We start from the raw sequence: 19,053 nt of genomic DNA, 5'->3' as shown, positions 1-19,053 counted from the left end.
GTGGAGCTTCTTCTGGGTAAAACCAGCTCAATCTGAGAGTGGGAGATAAAGTCTTATACCAGTCTAAATGGTCTGTTACATGGGACAAAAATGCATGTAGTTAAAATGCCTTTTAGAGATTCTTACTCCAGGTGTCCCATAAGTCTCAGAAAAAATGTATTCCTTATATTTCCTCTTGTTTCTTTAGGTGTTAATATGAGAATTTGAACTGTATTGTGACTTATGTTTTCCTGTTCACATAATAATTTTTGTTTATGATTTTTTGGTTGCCTAATAAGATACTTCACAGAAGACTTCGGAGTGTGACATCTATTAAGGGGTGCTGCCTGTGGCAGGAATGAAGGAAGATCACTCTGAATGGGGCTGTTGGACCAAGGCACTTAATGCTCATGATACATTAGTGTATGCAGTGAGTGGGGACATCTGCCCACGACTGCCAACACCTGCTGCTTGTTCCACCTCAGCAGAATGCTGTGCTGCTTCATCTGCTTTCAGCAGCAAGCACCACAGTGTTTCCTGGAGGTGATTCTGAATGTTCTGAGGAAATCGCTGTGCACTCTCTTTGCCTTCCTGTGATGACATTGTTCTTGCTGGCACACAGCACTCACAAGTTGGTATAGAGCCCAGACTGCACATCAGCTGGAACAAATAATAATTTTGTGAAACATTTGTTACCTATTCTTTCAGGTGGCTTTTTCCTGTTGGTTTGTAAGGATTCCTTTGTGAGAAGACCGCAGTGTTTCCACTTGTCTTGACTTCCCAATAATTGTAAATGGTTCTGCTTGTAATGAAGGTTCCAGGTCATAACAATGAATACTGGATAACAAAATTGATGTTTTTCATGTACAGGGATATCTTTAGGGCTGTTTAAATGAGGGGTCTGACATATTTGGGCATTTGGTTGAAACTGCTATGGAAAATAGTGCTCCATGTTGGACTCAGTGATCCGTCAGGGGATAAGGACCTTACTTGAGGTTCTGTGTTTAAGATGTGTAAGTTATATAAGTTGTTTACTTTGGAGATGGGTGCCCCATTATGTCATAATTGGAGAATATTACTAAGTAGTGTTATCTCCTATTAAAAATGGTGTGGATAGCTTGTACCTAATACAATTCCTAGGATGTTGTTCTGAAAATTTATCCCTGGACAGCAATCCCAGCATAATTTCACTGAGGTGTGCCTGCTGCACTGAAGTTGGAATGGTACTAGGAGGAGCTGTAATTTCTAAAAATGAAAGAGAGCTCTCAGAGGAAAGGGGTGGTCTATCCGTGCCACGTGTCAGCAGACGAAAGGAGAGGGAATAAGCTGTGTCTTCAACACAGCTTTGAGAGTTACAGGGGTGGTTTTTGTCCTTGGGTGTTACTAGAAGTATGCCCACCTCTCTCAAGGCAGTAAAGTTGTAATAAAGGTTTTTAATGCCCATCACAGAGATTCTCTGACATCTCTGCCTGTAGCAAACACATCTTTGGACAGGACTCTCTGTGCCTGCTGTGGCTTAGCACCAGCAGCCCGGACGCTCTGCAGCCACTGGGTGGGAGTGGGATGTCTTCTCTCTATTTCTTCCCTGGGATGCTATGGGAAAAGGGTCCAGAGCAGGAACTGGGTATGCACCCACGCACTGAGGGTCCTATCCACACCCCCTTTGGCTTCAGCCAAGAAACCTGGCTGGTGAGTTCACCAGCCTCACACTTGCAACTTCCTACCTCTTCACTACCCCTTGCTTTTTTGCCTCGATTTTTCCCTGCAGAACAGTGGGATTAATACATGTGATAAATACAAAACTCTGCATGGTGTCAAATACCCAGGAGATTAAAAAACTTAAAAGCTGTTGTCAAATGCCTCAGTTAATTAAAGTGATCTGTGATGTTGGCTTTTGGGATAATCCCTGCTTAGTCTCACTTTGGAAATCAGCTGCTTAGGTGTTTACAGTGAAAAACTCATGTTTAGTCCAAAAAGGAGAGGCATTAGTCTGTCAAAGTACGGTAGCAGTTTTAATCCCATGTTTGTTGTTACTTTTTTTCTTTAGGGTACCATCTTCCTGCCTGGCAACAGAGTAATTGAGCATCCCTGCAATGAAGAAAGTCCAGGAAAGTTCCTTTTTGAGGTTGTTCCAGGTAGGATATTCTACTCCTTATCAAAAGCCTTTGCAGTTTGTCCTCAGTGACAAATGGCCACATCTGTTCTGCCAGAACAGAATTAATGATTCAATTTAAGGGACAAAAAAAAAAGGTTTAATTTGTTAATATGGTGGTTCATAATTTTTTCATTCACCCCCAGGCAGCATAGGAAAAGGATGTGTATTTTATCTGTCAGTGTAAACCAGAATTCCTCAGGGCAAGGAAGTGCCAGGTCCTGCTTTTGGATCACATCTTGGATTACAACAGCTCCATGTGGCACTGTGGGTTTGGCGGCAGAGTGGCTGGAAAACTTCCCTGCAGAAAAGGACCTGGGCGTGGCTGGTGACAGTGACTGAGCATGAGCCAGCAGTGCCCAGGTGGCCAAGAAGGCCAATGGCATCCTGGTCTGGATCAGCAGTAGTGTGGCCAGCAGGACCAGGGCAGGGATTATCCCCCTGTACTTGGGGGGGGGCCACACCTTGAGTGCTGTGCCCTGTTCTGGGCCCCTCCCTAAAGAGTTGCTGAGGGGCTGGAGTGAGCCCAGGAAGGGCAGCGGAGCTGGGGAAGGGTCTGGAGCACCAGTCTGAGGAACAGCTGGGGGTGGTTTAGCCTGGAGAAAAGGAAGCTGGGTGGGGACCTTATTTCAGGTAACAAGTGACAGGATTAGAGGAAATGGCCTCAAGTTTCACCAGCAGAGATTTAGATTAGATATTGGGAAAAACTGCTTTATTGAAAGGGTTGTCAAGCATTGAGACTTCCCTTGTGGAAGGGAAGTAGGGGAGTCAGCCATCTCTGGAGTTATTTCAAAGATTTACAGATGCGATGCCCAGGGACACGGTTCAGTGGTGGATGTTGCAGTGTTGAGTTAATAACTGGACTTTGTTTTAAGCATGTTTTCCAAAATGAAAGAATTTTGTTTCCATATCCAGTCAGCCCAGTGTATTTATTCAGTATGTTCTATTAATCCCAGTATTACTTTTCAAATTGCCTCCTATCATGGCTATTTGGAAGGACAAATAAATGATAATGTTTGTTGTTCTTGATTTTAAACTGTCTTACTGTCAGGGCACAAAAGTAGTTGTGTTCACTGATGTACCAAGTTATTATAAATTGTAAAAGTGTGAGAAATATGAAGTAGAGTTCAAAGCTTGATTGTGAAAGCCACAGGCAGCAAAGGATTATTATGCAAAGACAGCCAGTGTAGTATCTCTGAGGTTCAACGCTCACCCCAGTCTTGAATCAATCAGATTTGAAAAGTTTCTCACTGTCTCTCCTCAAAGTTCCTTTTTTATATGTTCAAAATATTGAAAGAAATCTATCTATTAGCCTTGCAAGTCTGGAGTGGACTAAAATCTTGTTTCTGTTAGAAATTAAGAGGATTTTCCACATGTCCTGATTTATATGACGCCTTAATCTGTTTGATAATGCTGACCCTGGGGATGCTTATCCTTCATGCCCAAGCTAAGAGTGCGCTCCATTTCCCAAAATGTTTGTTACACCACCTTTCTATGGAGTCAGGTTAAAAAGTAATTTGTACTTACTTTTGAGCTGAGTTCAGTATTTATCTGGAGCATCCCTGAGAATCAGGTAGGCTTTTTTGTTTTGCTTGTTTTCAATTCTGAGAATGGGGTTTTGAATGTGTTTTAGGATAGCATCAGCGTATTTATCCCCCACTCCTGCCCCTCCTTGCTCTCAAGCATGTGGCTACAGAGACTTCCTTCTGAACATCGTATGTCAAGGATTAATGATGAAAAAAAAGGTTTTTTTGGAAAATCAGGACATTTCATGCCAAAGCACTGGTCTTTGGGGGATGAAATGAAAATGACGACTCAGACTGACTGTGGAGGAGGTATCACAGTGCAGATGTGAAGTAGAAGTGCCAGCTGTACTTTGTGCAGAGATGAAGTGAGCGCTGCCACTGTCGTCATGTCACTGTTGCTTCTCAAGGCAAGAATTTGTCAGCCTTCTGTGATGGAGCTGTTTGTCATCTGTATCCTCTTAGTGACTCAGTATAAAAGTCAATTTTATAGGCTGACAACAACACAACTGAGCTCATTGAGTGTAACACAGAAAAGTGTATTGTAGCTAAGGTTCTGTTCAGCCTTTGTTAGCTTTCGTATGGGAAATCAGCTATGTAGCAACAGGATCTATTTGCACATTTTTAAAGATTTTGTCAACTGAGCATTGTGTTAAATGTATGGTGCTGAAGCTCATGCTACTCTTGCATTTTTTCCCTGTATTAAAAGTTGAAGCAATTTTAGTTACTATCCCAAAAGCAAAAGTGACAAGTCCTCTTTTTGTGTCTCATGTCCGTGGGCGGCCTGAAAACTTGTGTGCGTGTGTTTGTTTATTGGTAATACATGCAAATTATTTTGGGAATGTACGTGGGAGTAGGTTTATACTAGGAAACTAATACTCTGTATGCAGCCATCTCTGAAGATGAATGGAAAAATGTGTGTGGAGGCAAGTATCTTGCAGTTTTGGTGCTGTAATTAAAATACAGATGCCTTCAATTTGCATTTTGAAAACATTCAGTTCATTCTCTAAGTCATTAGATGATTTAATGCTTAAAATTTTTCCTTTTCTAAGAAAAAAATTGGTGAACTGACAAAGTTAATTTACAGGAGAGAAACTCTCTCCTGTACAGCACAAAGCCCACAGCACTCTTCTGTGTGGGAGTTTTTTGTGCTGGAGTCAGTGACCATGAAATGATTAGTGATGCCTGTGCACTCAGAGGAATGTTTCGTGGTCAACAAAAATCAGAACAGGGTTTAAATTAATACCTTTTTAGTGGGAAATGTGCACATGCAGCCAAGTTGTGTGATTAATTTTGAGTGATTGCATGGTATTTGCTAATTGTTCTGAGCTTTATGTAGTAGATAAACCCTCATTCTGTGCATTGGTTGCATTCTGAAGGAAAGCTGAGGTTTTCCTCTTGGTGTGCAGTGTAATGGGGGAAGGCATCTGTGTTAGCAGGGAACTGAGGCAGGTGACCTTGCTGTGCCTCGGTGGCTCACATGTCACCCGTAGGTGCCGGACAGGGGCACAGCTGTGCTTTACATGTGTGGTGCTTTGCAGACAGGATTCCTGCACCTCACTGGCACCTGGAGGAGCCAAGCACAGATGTGTGGGAAGCTCAGGCTTGTCCACTGTTTCTCACACAAGTTTTAGAGTCCCCTGGACTCTCCAAGGGCTGCTGTCTGAAGGCATTTTGAGCAAGTGCAGCATGAGACGCCTTGCAGCAGGGACCTGTGGCTTTCCCAGGAATGTCTGGATGCTTGTAGGAGCTCCAAGGACTTGAATTCTCATTTTCTGATGCTCTCAGGAAGCACCACCAGCTCAGAATAATCTGGGCCTATGTAGCAATTGGTCTAGAAGAGATGATGGTTATTGAATGGACAAAGGAGTGTGCTTCATCAGTGACTGGACTTTGATCCTGGAAACTAAGCTGCTCCTACTGCTACCCCAGCAGTGCTGTTACTTGAGATCCTTGTGTGCTAGCTGATGTCCTTCTCTGAGTCTGATAAATCATTTTGCAGCTTGGCCTCAGGTAAGAGGCCAGATCATCACTCCAGTGATACTCACCATTTGAATGTTCCTGAATCATGTCTGTCTTTGTCCCTGTCCTCTATTAATGCAGATTTCATGAAAAATTAACACCGAGGACAAGGTTACTTTCAGGACCATGTTCACTAGCATGTGACCTGTTTGCATGCTCTGATCTAAATTGTGAGTTCCCTTAGAGACACAAATATCCTAAAGAGTTCTCTGATGAATTTTGCAGTTGCATGAATTTTAAAATTTATTTAGTACTGTTTAAACTAGAACATAAATTTCCAAATACTGATCTTCAGTATTCCTTGTGGAATCTTTTGCTTGTAAACTTTGTGCATCAGTGTTGTGTTTTTTACCATTGACAAAGTATCATAGTCCAGCATGTGCGTCTGTGTGGATGAATTTGCACACTGAGGTACCAAAGTCAGTTCATCCCACTAAAAGCATTCTCTGTGCAGCCCCAAGTTATGTGACTGCCTCTTAAATCAAAGTTTTGTGCTTAGGGATTATTCAGACTGTTAGGAAAGAACTGTAATAATTCAGCAAAGTCACTTGGAGTCTCTGCTGACGCTTTTTTCCTGCATTTGTGTGCCTGCTGATTTCTTGTGCTTGTGGATCCTTGGCTATATCACTTCCTATCAGGCAACATGAGATTTTGTCTTGAGTCATGGATGGTGGAGACTACAGAAGGCAAGAATTACACTTTGTTAAAGGTCAGTTTGTCAGGCTCTTAATCAAAACCTCTGTGAGGGAATGAAATACTAAATTCCAAGAACTTTGAAATAGGTTGGGATTTTTTCATTAGTCAGAGGAAGAGTGGCATCCAGAGGCTTTTTTCTTTGTTTCTTCATGTATTTAATTGCATGTTGTATGGCAGCCTGCAAGAAATGTAATTTAACTGTTTTGGTAGGGAGTGTGAGATGGGTTTGAGGCTTGGGGTTTTTTAAGCTTCCTTTATGTGAAAGGTTGAATAATGAATGATTTTGCTGCTTCTACTGCAGTAAATTTTCGCAGCTTTTAGTCAGCTGAGATGTGCATGGGTAGGTCTGCACCCCCTGTGGCTGAGAGCCAGGTGGGCTCTGTTTAGCCTCTGTGTGTCACACTGAACAGCCCTTTAGCATCCACAAAGGTGCTGGGAGGTTTGAGACGAGGAATGACTGTCTGTTTGTTGTGAAGTTACCAAAACCTCTTGAGCTTCCTGCTGCTGTACAGCGTTTAGCAGGTTAAGCCCTTTGCGACTTTCGCTGTGATTTCTCAAACATCTGAAATGGAAAGGGCACACTAGGTGCTAATTTTTGCCATCTACTGATTCACAGTGATTTTACTTAAGGGTCCATGAAGGCCTGGATTTGCTAAGTTCACTTGTATTTTTCCCCTAAGGGACACAAGTAGGACAAAACAGGAATTACAGATATATCTTTTTCAGCTAAAAACCCAATTTTCTTTGTAGTGCTCCTATGTACCTTAGCAGGTTAGATACCAGGTGCTTACTGTAGCTTCAACTTCAATACCCTTCTCCTCTGATATCAGTACTTTTTAGTCCTGTAAGTCCTATTGACAGCCAGACTTCTGTGGGATGGGAAAGGTTGGACTTTACAGTGAGGCACCAAGCAGGGCAGATGATTAGCTGACATGTTTGACTGTGGCTGATATGATGCAGCATCATGTCTCAGGGATAGAAATGTTTTAGAAGTTTTGAGCCTGTTGTTTTGAAATAGAACTGTGTGTTTTCTGTAAGGATGTAGCCTTGTAAGAAATAAGGGACAAGAGCTCCCTGCCTTGTCTTCTCAGGAGTAATTGCCATGTCCTAAGTGAGGATACACCCACACATGCAGCAAATAGCTTTTCTTGAAGGTTTAGCAGAATATTGGCAACACAGTGCTATAAGCAAATTCTCCTCTGTTAACTTCAGGAGAAAATTGTTTGTGTATTTAAGAGGTTTTTCCTGCCCTGATACAAAAAAAAAAAAAAAAAAAAAAAAGACCTTCCACAGCGCACGTGTGCACACACCTGAGCACTGCGGGTGCTCTCCCTGCCTTTGCTGTCAGGCAGATTTTCTCTATTCCCTTTGCCATCAGCATAGCTAGCACAATTTATTCCCTTTTCTCCACAATATAAAACCCCAAACCGAAGTGTTAAACCATTCAGCTGCTCTGACTCCTTGCCGGTGCTGAATTCCTGGCTCCTGGTATGATGCGGGCGGATTTAATTGATGCTGCCAGGAAGATGAATGCCTCCCCCCGTACGTGCTGACAGCCAGCAGTGCCTCTTCATTAGTCGTCAGGAGCACAGCACCTCAAGGGCATTGCTGATAGCGCCGACTGAACTAATTGTACCTCTGATATCTTGTGGAGGGACAGACAGGCTGTTTAATCAAATGGGCACCAGCCTCGCTGCACGGATATCTCTGTGTAATCGCCTGGTGCGCTACGGCAGCTCTGAGCGCTGCTCCTTCCTTGTCCGGGATCTCCTGAAAGCACTGCCATCCTTATTAAGGGTGATACATTTCTCAGAAATGTATCTGGTTGAGAGCCACCTCTCTGCACTTGAGCACATTGGCATGCATTGCCTCATTCTCCTCCTTTGAAAGGTGATTCAAAACTGATTTTTTTTTTTTTTTTAAGTGAGTCTTGGAGGTTCCTGGAGTCAGTGAGCCAGGGAAATGAAGCTGGCTGAAGCCTTGCTGCATGTTTCTCCCAAGGTTAATGGTGAGGGCTCACTGGAAAGGAACGCTTTTCCATCCTGAGCAGCAGCTCTCGTGATGTGGATTTAGTTGATGTGCCCGGTTTTGTCTCCTTAGTAGTTTTCAGAAAAACAAAACCCAAACCATCCTCAATCCTCCATCCCTGTGAAATGAGAAAGTGGGTCATGCCACTGAGCTGTTGTGCTGCCTCCATAAAATCTGCTCATTTCTGTTCAAGTCAATGCACGTGATATCCCCTTTTACTTGTGTTTTTGTGCCTTTCTTGTCGTGGCTACTGAGCAACAACTGGGTGAAGGCACCAAGTTTTAGGAACCTTCTTTTTTTTCCAGTGCCTCCTTCTGACATTGGACCGAGTCTTACCTTTCTGTGCCTATGTGTCCACACATATTTGAGATGATACCTGCAGAACAAGCCTTGCATATTAATGGGGTCAGTCTGAATTAATGGTAACCTATATATGAGGGCTTTGGGGGAGAGAGGCAGGGCTGAGATTGAGACACATAATTCCAGAGTGACATAAGTAGTTTTGCCTCATCTCCTTCATATAGAAGATCCCCTCATGATGCTGCATCTGATTAAAGATTGATATTGATAAAGATTAATGATTGATAGAATGATTCAGATTTGGGCTACTAAAGGACTACCAGAAAATGTCCTGTTTAATCATGCAAGGGGAGATGAGGCACCTTTTCCCATTCAGAAGATTAGGTTGCTTTTCTGGTACAATTCAAGTACTGGTATGTAGCAAAGAAGAGCCTGAAATACCAGTTTTACACATAATTTCTTTAAATATGGAAGCATTAATTAATAGGATTTTTTTCAGTCCAGAATTATCTGATAGTCGAAGTTTAGGCCATCTGGTTTTGAAGTGAAGGAATTAAATCTAGATGTAAAAACTATTTAAAAGAAAAATAAAAGAAGAGCCTTCTCTGAATATCTTCTCTGAGGTGTGCAGCATGTGCAGAGTAAACACATTTCTCCTTGCTCAGGTGGCTTGGGTGTGTAACTTTGTATTTAGTGGAACATCACAGATTTTTATATATAGAACTCATTATCTTGAATCCCTTCTATCTTGGTGAATGAGTGCAGTCTATAGGCTAAAAGTGTCTTTATGTTAGAAATAGTAGTAATGTTGTCTGTTTTCTGAATGTTATTTTCTAGTTACAGTCTATTTTGAAAATAAGTGAGAGACGTGAATCATTTCTTAAATCTACTGAACAATTGTGTATTTCATTTTCTTTCATCTGAAGCAATTCTGCTTAATCATCTGTTCTCAATGACATTAATTTCATGTGGCAGAAGACTGTACAGACTATAAAAATTCACCCATACTCTATAAAAATATACCATTATTCAAGCATGGCGTATGAAGCTGAAGTTAAAATGTTATTTTTCACTTGTGTCTTTTAATTTAGAAGTGGATTGCTTTTATTGATCCTGCTTAGCCCGTGGTGCATGTGATCTTAGGTGTGTTAAGTTAGCAATATCGATCATTTGTGACCCACTGCTGTCATTCTGGAGGTCATCTGCTGCACAGGAGAATTTGGAACATAATGGCAGTGGCATCTCTAAAAACTTAAGTGGCAAAAAAGCAAACTTGGTGGTTGAGTTTGTGATGAACTTCTTCCACCATTGCTGTGTGCACACACCAGATTGTCTCCTACTGAGGGTGTAGTTCATAATAAAAATTACATTGAGGGATATGGCTTATTCCCAGCCTATTTTAAATACTATCAGTTGTAATTGCAGCAACAATGAGATGTCTTTTCTCTGCCTCAGTTCCGCAGCCAGGGCTGGATTTTGATGATCATTTATAATGTTGGAAAATGGCTTAAGTAGTGCCAGAAATGCAGAGAGAGTTCTCACAAAGCCAGGTGGTCTGTGGGAAGTGAGACAAGGTATCTGGAATGAGAGCTTGTTGCTTGGACCATTTCTGGTGGTGATTTGGGGGCCAAATTATAGGTGTGGGGAAGCACATTGTTGGCTTTTTCCATTGTTCTGTTAAAAGGTGTGAGAAAATCCCTGAACTTTTGAGTGTGCAGACTCTGTGGGGCTACAGATAAAGATGAATTGCACTCCAGATGTGTGGCTGGAATTAGTTGTGAAGCTACACCAGGTCATAAGTAGGTCTGTGTCCATTAACCCTATGTCCGTGGCTGTTTTATTTGCCAGTGCAAAATCTTGTTTGTTGATACGTTTGGCATTCTCTTGGGTGGAAGTACAAACTTTGCCTCAAAAGAAGCCAAAATGCCTTTTTCTAAACACACCAGCTGCCCCGGTTGGTTGTTCAGGGTTTTTTTAGCTTCGTGTAAGTCCCTCTAGTGGCGACATCAAAAAGTCCAGTGAAGTAATAGATGTTCTTGTGTCTGGGATAGCCTGTCCAGGGCTGCAGTTTTTAGCTGCATTATTGCTTTTTGGAATAGCCTTGACACATCATGAAGCACAGTTTGAAACTTAGATTCCCAAATAAATCCTGTGAAGTAGGAAGAAAGTACTGGGAAAAAGTGAAAAGTCACAGGCAGTGATGATTCAAGCTTCTTTTGAGAAAAGATGTTCCTAAATGCCCATACTGATATTTTTTGGATGGATATTGTGATGATGATTATTTTGCTCACAGAATTGAGGATCTATCAGCTTTAGTCAGCGTGAAAGGTTTTACAAGACAGTAATGTTTTCATTACAATTGTCTGTGTGCACTTCCTGTATTTCAGTTGTTAAAAGACACTCTGTATTCAATTGAGTAATGAAAATAGCATTGTAGGAAGAAGTGAGACCGAAATGTGATGGGGGCAAGCTCCAAAGCATAGAAATTCAAGATGTCATCATTTGATGGGGCATTTTCTAGTACAGATGTTTGCCAGTCTTTTGTAATAGTAGTAGTAGTAATAATAAAAACCAACATAAAATTCCCATGCTCATTACCATTTTCAGCAAGAAAATCTGCAGGTGCAAAATGTAACTCAGTTAAGATGCATATCACCTCTTCTGTGATACAGCTGGTGGGATTCCACTGTAAATGGCAGGAAAGCCAGAGAGGAGATGACTTGCCTGAAGCTGTCTGGAAAGCTGGTGGCTGAGTCTGAAGGCAGATCTTGCCTCCTTGGTGCACAAAGACCCCTGCCTCTGCTGTGGGATGAAAAGGATACAAGTTTGTGAAGTCCTCTTATCTCTGAAAGTAGTGGGAAAATCCAAGTTCCACTTGGATTAAATGATGATTTAGCAAAGCATCCTCAAAATACGTTACTTCATAGTGCCTAGGTAATCTGAATAGGAACTGGATTCTTTTCCAGAAGTTTGCAGATCTCACGGCAGACAACTCATGTTTTCTCAAGTGCTTGGGTATTGCCGCCTGACTGAACCCTCCACCCTGTGGCTGTGGCAGTACGAGGCTCCCAAGCCCTTTGCCCTTTATCCCACCCTTCTGCAGACTCTTTCATCTTCCCCCTTTTCCATTACTGATGCCTGGGGAACACTGATCCTTACTTAAAATAAAGCGTCATCTTTCTTCTTTTCCAGCCTTGTGTTTTTCCCAGCCTTGTAAGGGTGGGAAAAATTTTTCAAACCTGTGGTGACTGCGAGGACCTCACTTGTTTCTTCAGCGTAGGTGTCAAATTTAATGCTGAAAAGGCAGAATATCAGCCAGTTTCAGAGTTACATCATGTACATGGTTACGCAGCATGTTAAAAGTGAGGCTGATTCCTTCCCTTTGACAGGAGACGAAAACCTTTCTGTGAAATGTGAATGTCTCTTCCTAGGCCAACATTGGCTCATCTCTTCTCATGGAGTCACAGCTTGTACTGCTACCTCTGGAGGTGGAAGTCTCTGCTAATTAAACTCTGTCTCTTATAAATCTGATGGGCATAACTTCTGAAATCGTGATGTTCTGTGTTGTATTTCAAATCCCTGCTATATCCATAAATTTAGTGAGCTCTTAAGTTTTATTTTCTGGAAGAAGTAGCAAGGAGGAACATGTGATTGATGTGTGTTCGTGAAGAGATAGCGTCAAACTGCAAGATCATGGCTGACAGGTTTTAATGGAGCAGGCCTGCAATTTAGGTGATGACTAATGCAAGCATGAAGTCAGGGGGCATTGTTTGACGTGCTGCAGACCGAACATTCTCTGCTGTGGGAGGAGTGGAACTGCTTGCTCTGGGTTGAAGTGAGCCGAACCCAGCAGCCAACATTCCCTCTCCGGCGTGTGCTGGGAGCAGCCTGCCCTTTGTCCATGCGCTGTTGGACCTGCTCCGCAAGGGCTCCTTTCAGGGTGACAGCAGAAAATGTGACAGCCGTGTCAGCCACTCTGCTCTGTGCCAGCGTGGTGGAGGAGAACACCCAGGGATGGGTGATTTTTGTGATTTGCTGAGTGCACGTTGCAGCCGTGGCATCTGGGGGGAAGGTGCCATATGCTGCCGTTTGGCATGGTGGCTGTGGGGGCACAAAGCACAGTGTTGTCCTCGACCTTGGCGGAAGGGGCTGGCAATGTGCCTGCTGGGATGCTGCCTTTGGCAAGAGATGGCAGTGGGAGGGACGTGGTGGTAAAAGGGCAAACGTGTCTGTGCCTTGCATGCCACTGTGGTGCACGTGCTGGGGAGAGGGACGGGGTGCCTGGGGCACAGTGACGTGCCTCCTCCATTCTGGCATGGAAGGACTGGCTGCAGCAGCAGTGAGCGGGGTCAGCACAGGGCTCCCAAACCATGGTGGGATAATGTGTCTGTAAGGAACCATAACTTCATTCAGGCTCTTAATGTTAGAGTGGTAATAACAGGAGGCTTATGCCAGCTGATGGAGAACGAGCTGGCTCTGTGGGGACCTTGCTGAACTTGGATGAACATCCCAAACTAGATCAGGTTTGCTTCGGAAGCACATGACACCTGAAGCTTCATGCCTTTCCCTTTGTGTTGTGACTTACTAGGTGTGCACCTCATTTTCTAGGGACAGAGGAGAAAGGAGGGGCTTAAGGAAAAGCTTTAAATAAACTGCCTAAACCACCTGATGTATATTTTCTCAGGGAACAAAATACTGACATCTCAGTGATGAGAAGAAAGTGGCGCTGAGGTAGGAGAGTGTACTTTTAGCAGCAGGCAAGCCAAACATTGAAATCAAGGTACAAGAGACAATAATGGCTGGAGCTAAGGAGTAAAAATAATGGAACTAAGCAGTGGGCTACTAAAAAGGTATATTAAGGGGGAGTGTTTACATCAGAGGAACATGAAATAATTTGTGCCATATCCTTGTTATTTCCTTTTGTATTGAGAGTCAGGTTGTGGTAAAGGCTCAAGAAGAGCCCCAGTATAAAATCCATTCCTGCAAGGCACACGTGGCCGTGTTGTCTTTCTGTTTGTAGTATTGCAGAGGAGCAGCTCTGGAACAACGAGAGACAATTCTGGCAGGGAGGGCAGCCTGCAGTTCATTATGGGCCTGGGATGGATAAAAGCACTTTTAGCTTCCATCTGTTCAGTTTGGATGATGCTGATAGAAGGGTCATAGTTTTGTCAGTGATGGATATCTGAAGTCATTGCCATTTTTAGCTCATCCAGAACTTTCCCCCTTATGTTTACTGGACATTTATCTTTCTTTTTGACATGTACTGCCAGATAGACTGCAGGTGGTCATGAGCTACAGGTGTTAGATGAAGTGAATTTCCCCTTGCTGTTTCTCCCTCTTTCACTGCTGCATGTGATACAGAAATGTTGGGAAATTGGAATAGTTAGGGATATGTTTTGGCACTGTTCAGATAACTGTAATTTTGCTTTTCTGGAATCATATGCATAATTACCTTACAGTTTTTGAGATATCATTAAAGTGTGAATGTAGCTTGAAAGTAATAAGGAATGTAGATGTTCAACTATAATGCAATTCAAGAAATGGATCACCTGTCAAATACTTCATTTTCTGCATGTTGAAATGTGAACATTTATCTTTTTTTTTTTTTTTAATATCTGTGCTGCCTTGTGATTAAATAAAGGCATCATGGTACGTTGTGAAATAATTCTCCTTTAAATAAAAATAAAAATCTGTTGTGATTCTGGAAAATGGTGCACCACACACTGAGAACCCAATTATATCCGTCAGTAGTTCTTCCTAGAAAGTGACAAGAGCCTAGCATTCTTCTTTGGAAAGTTGTCATTATGATAGGAGTTGGGCCCATGGACAAGCATGTATTTCCTTCAGAGAGGTTTATCCTTCCTGTGTATTGCTAGAGGCAGTCTCTATGGACTGAAGAGTAGTATTTTGCCACAAAAGATTGCAAATCCATTTATTGTGGTTCCTTATTATTAATCCTTGTGAACTTTTGTGATACCCAGCCTGCCGTATTGAAAATGCTGTAATTGCAGTCTTAACTCGAAGTGCATATTTGTGATTCTCATTTAAAAGCTGTGTCAAAGGTGAATTAGACTCCAGTGTGCTGAAACCTATTTAAAGAATCCCCAAAGGCTTTTTATGTGGCAGACTTTTTCAAGCCACACTGATTTGCAGAGAAGTGGACTCTCTTAAAGAAGGTGCTGTAATAGGTGTGTACATATATATTATTTTGGTTTTAGTACAGCTTTGTCCACATGTGCAGATGATGGGAGAAGAAAAACGTGGAAGTTACATCCCACTTGAAAGAGCTTTTGATCTCATGGGACTCCTGCACACTTCAGTGGTAAAACCACAGTTCAGATAGATTTGGCATAGTGTCAGCACTGGAGCTGGGATTACTGAGCTTTACATTCTCAGAGTACCAATAAGTTCTGTTGGATCTGCAGCTGTTTTTAATGCATCAGCTCTCTTTTAATCCCATGAGATGTGTAACACCCTCTCAAACCATGTTGGCCCATGGTTGAGTCCTCCTGTCTGAAATGCAGGCAGTAATACATACTACTTCTCCTAAGGTGTTCTGTGTTTTTTTTTCTCTACAAGTGAATTTGAGACAAGTGTAGTGCTACGAAGTGATGTGAACTTGTAACTGGTCACCATACCTATTCCTTGATTTTTATTTGTTTTATTATTCTTTGCTTTAATATCTGTATTGTTTCTATATTCTAAAGCAGATGATTCATACAATTCAGAGTTAGCTCTACCGATCAGCAGAATTTGTCATCGCTGTAACAGTAATGTGAAAATTTATTTTTGTGAAGTGATGGGGAGATCAATATGATGTGAAGTGTGTGGCAGTTCCTTAAGCGATGACTTCACTAATTTATGTACTTAAGTGATTAATCTTGGCCAGGTCTTACACAAACCAAAGTTTAAATCCAAGCTGGATTTTTTTCTGCACCTGAGGCAGTGATGTATGACCTCTCTGTGCTCCACAGCAGTGTTTTGTTCTGCTATGTGGCAGAGGACCCCTCTCCTGCTAAACAGACCTACTGAATAGCTTTTCTATGCTTGAAATTAATCTCAGTACTCACAGATCAGTTTCTCTAAATTAATTTAGTATTTCTACTGAGGTGGATGAAAAGCAGTGCATCAAGACCTCTCAGATGTAAGGACCTTGCAGACAGACTGATGGTGCCCTGATGCGGTGCCAGCCCATGAGCTGAGAGCAGCCTTGTTTGCTGCTGCTTCCAGTTTCCTTCAGATTTCCTATCCGGTGGCAGCAAGCATTGATATTGCCACCAGGCCTTTGGCTGTTCCTGTACTTTTTCCAGTTCTCTCTTTGTCTTGCTAAGGGAAAGAATTGCTACCCCTTTTCATCCCTGATGAGTCTTTGCTTCCCCTCTCTTACATCTTCCTGCCTTAGAGCTAGCTGAGTTACTGCCCTCACTGTGTTCTCTGAGAGTTGTCAATGCCAGTCCTGTCCTGGTCACTCCATGCCCCAGCTGCCCTTTGCAAACCACCCTGCTCTGAGTGACCAAAGCATTCATGTAGTCTTGCAAAAAATGTTGCTCCTGAAAATCTCGTAATGAGGCTTATGGGCTGGACTGAAAGGAGTGTTATCCCAGATGTTGTTATGAAGGGCCAGTTATGGTTCAGTCAGCATGAACAAAGTCTAATACCATTAAGAGTCCACTGGAACACAGGGAGACCTTAAAATCAAGGAAATTTTATGATCCATGCAGCCATGAAGTTAATAATGTTTCATTTTCATTGGCTGTACTGTACCAGGATGGGTAGTGCGTGGCAGTGCTGCCCTCTGCAGCCTCCTGTTCTGTGGCCCCAGCCATCGTGGGGAGCTGTTTTCGGGCAGCTCTGCCCCGGGTAAGGCTGGAAAGCTTCCCACCCTCAGCAAGGGCTTCTTAATGCTGGCTCCTGTTGTCACCCTGCTGATGTGCTTTCCCAGGGCAGGCTGTTGTACCTGCCAGTGAGACTCTCCTGGTGCTGCTAGGCAAGCTGGACTTGTCAGGTTTCTGTGGGATGCTCTAAGCCTTAGCTCGTGTTAATGATGCTCCTCCCAATTATCACTGCAGACATCTGATGAGTGTGGTGAGTAGGTAGGTATCCTCCCACATAGTCCCAGCTGTGTCTTGGTCTCTGTTCTTTGTCTGAAAGTTTGTGCTTTTTGTGCCTGTTACCAGTTCTGGCAGCCCATGGCAAGAAGACTTACTGCTTTACAGGTGGTGTATTTTTGTAGAGTGCACTTCTTTACTTAAAAATTTTTGCACATTTTTTTGAACATGGATGCTGTGTCTCTAGTGCTGTTTGTTCATTTGTCTGGACTTTGCACTAGGGTGATGTTTTGAAGAAGAGGGGGGAATTTCTGTGTATTTTTCATAGCAGTAACCTTGAGTGTGCTGAAGATCAGTGGTTAAATTGGTTGAAATAGCTTTGAAAGAGCCAAAAAACATTTTCTTGCTCTATTTTTGTTTCTGTGTTGTATAACTAAGTCTATTCAATTCATTCTGTGTCTCATGTGAGCAAAGAATGTGGTATTCTGACACCAGATACACTTGGTCACCTCATCTGTACTTGCTGGTGTGCGTTGTTGTAGTGATCACCTAATGTGCCCCATTCAGCTACAGATACTCTTCTAAATGTGAAAGTTTTGTGTTTAGTCTTAGTTACAGTGTCTACGTGAAGTCATCCTTCATTTTCTTTATTGTGAGTAAGAAGAGAGTTTGGCCTTGGTGTAATTAATTTAAACTTATCCCAGCAACATAATCAACTTCCTAATAAATTATGTGAAGTCCCACAGTTGTCCGTATGATGATTGGAAGAATTGAGCCAAGCCTTGACTTTCAGGCTGGGGAATTCACTTATAATTCATCCATCATGTCCTCACTGCATGTTTCTCAGCAGAAAAGCATTCAGTGTTTCTTGACTTTATTATTATTATTCTTTCTTGTGTGACTCTTTTATGTCCAGAAATGAAACATGAGCAAGAATAATCTTTTCGGGAAGCCAGTAGGGAAGCTCCAGAGATGTATTAAATTTAGTAAATGGAAATGATAACTCACAAAGCTTGCAGAACCAAAATAGGATGCTGACTACAATTTTGGTATCGACTTTATTGTTCTGTACTCTCAGTTGTGAGTACAGCTGACAGAGAGAGAAAAACATACCTTTTGGTAGCTAAAATAAAACCATGATGCTGTGTGCTGGAAAGACAGGAAGCATTGATTCCATATATTATGAGCTGTGTCAAAGCAGTGTCTCAGCTGTGCCAGCATTTTACCAAGGTGAATCATCCCATTCAAAAGTCACCATTCAGTATGAAGCAGTCAGAAAAATTGGAGAGTTTTTCCTTGAAATCTTATATCAGATTCTGTAAGCAAAACTAGCAAGAAAGCAAAGACAGTGAATGTTTAATAGGATTTTTCACCAGTATAATCTCAAAGCTGGCAAGTTATAAAAGGCAGCAGGTGGTTGTATACGTGGATAGACTGTTTTTCCTCTCTCTTGACAGGCATATATCCGTCTTTAATTAATATATGCATTACAAGAAGAGAAAATAAATATGTAAACAGTTTCTTCAATTCGGACTGAAATTTTGAAATTTGAATACAGCTTATTTTGAAATTTGAAAACCTACTGATTTATGCAAGCATAAAGCTTTCATATATAAATATAAGTTAGTTTCAGTGGGCTGCTCACTTTCTGCTCACTTGGTTTGTATAAAAGGCTTTCCAATTGCATTTCTGGTAGGCAGCTGTACTCCTGAATGCTCTCTATGCTATTTTACAGCTAAAAATAATAGCCTAATGTTACTGTGCTTATGACACTGTAGGTGTCTTGTTGTCCAGGGCTGCTTGAAAATGGGAGAGTATTTGAAGCAATACAGGAGCTGCTGTAACCATTTGGTGAGATGAACAACTAGCGTTTCAAAAAAGCTCAGTCTGGCTGCTAGGCTGAATTTCAAGAGGTGTTGGCAGACAACAGCTATAAAGCCCAATTCATCCCTATGTACAAGAAAAAAATAATTCAAGGTAATCAGAAAAAGCTCACCTTCTGGAAGGTACTGGTAGTTCAGCCACAGAGCAGATGGAAGTAGTTAATGGAATGTAAGTACAAGAATTAAAAAGCATACTAAGTACAAAATTTTAGAATCAGGTGGTATTAAAGTGTTTTCTTTAAAATCAGGCACTTAGATGCCATAAGCTGCTAAATTAATTACAACTATTTTTTTATATTTGTGCATGTGTTTATGTGCTGAAGATATTTTGCACTGTGAACAGTAGTCAATGGAAAATGATGTTTGGTCTTTGCATTATGCTTTCATAAATTTTGGTTATCCCTTGCACCCCGTTTGGATAA

At 42.0% G+C, this 19,053-nt stretch overlaps 1 protein-coding gene across 4 annotated transcripts in view; it reads left to right on the top strand.

Moving 5' to 3' along the window:
• The window catches only part of ARHGAP24 (Rho GTPase activating protein 24), a 189,457-nt gene that overhangs the window by 62,347 nt on the left and 108,057 nt on the right, over positions 1-19,053 (top strand). For all 4 annotated transcript variants that reach the window (XM_059844015.1, XM_059844016.1, XM_059844014.1 and 1 more), the window contains exon 3: positions 2,027-2,114. In XM_059844015.1, coding sequence (XP_059699998.1) covers positions 2,027-2,114 — 88 coding nt within the window. The remainder of the gene's footprint in view (positions 1-2,026; positions 2,115-19,053) is intronic.

The sequence above is a fragment of the Haemorhous mexicanus genome, chromosome 4 (assembly GCF_027477595.1).
Source record: "Haemorhous mexicanus isolate bHaeMex1 chromosome 4, bHaeMex1.pri, whole genome shotgun sequence".
Taxonomy (NCBI): Eukaryota; Metazoa; Chordata; class Aves; order Passeriformes; family Fringillidae; genus Haemorhous; species Haemorhous mexicanus.
The sequence above is the reverse complement of the archived record's forward strand: the minus strand, read 5'-3'. Positions and strand labels throughout refer to the sequence as shown.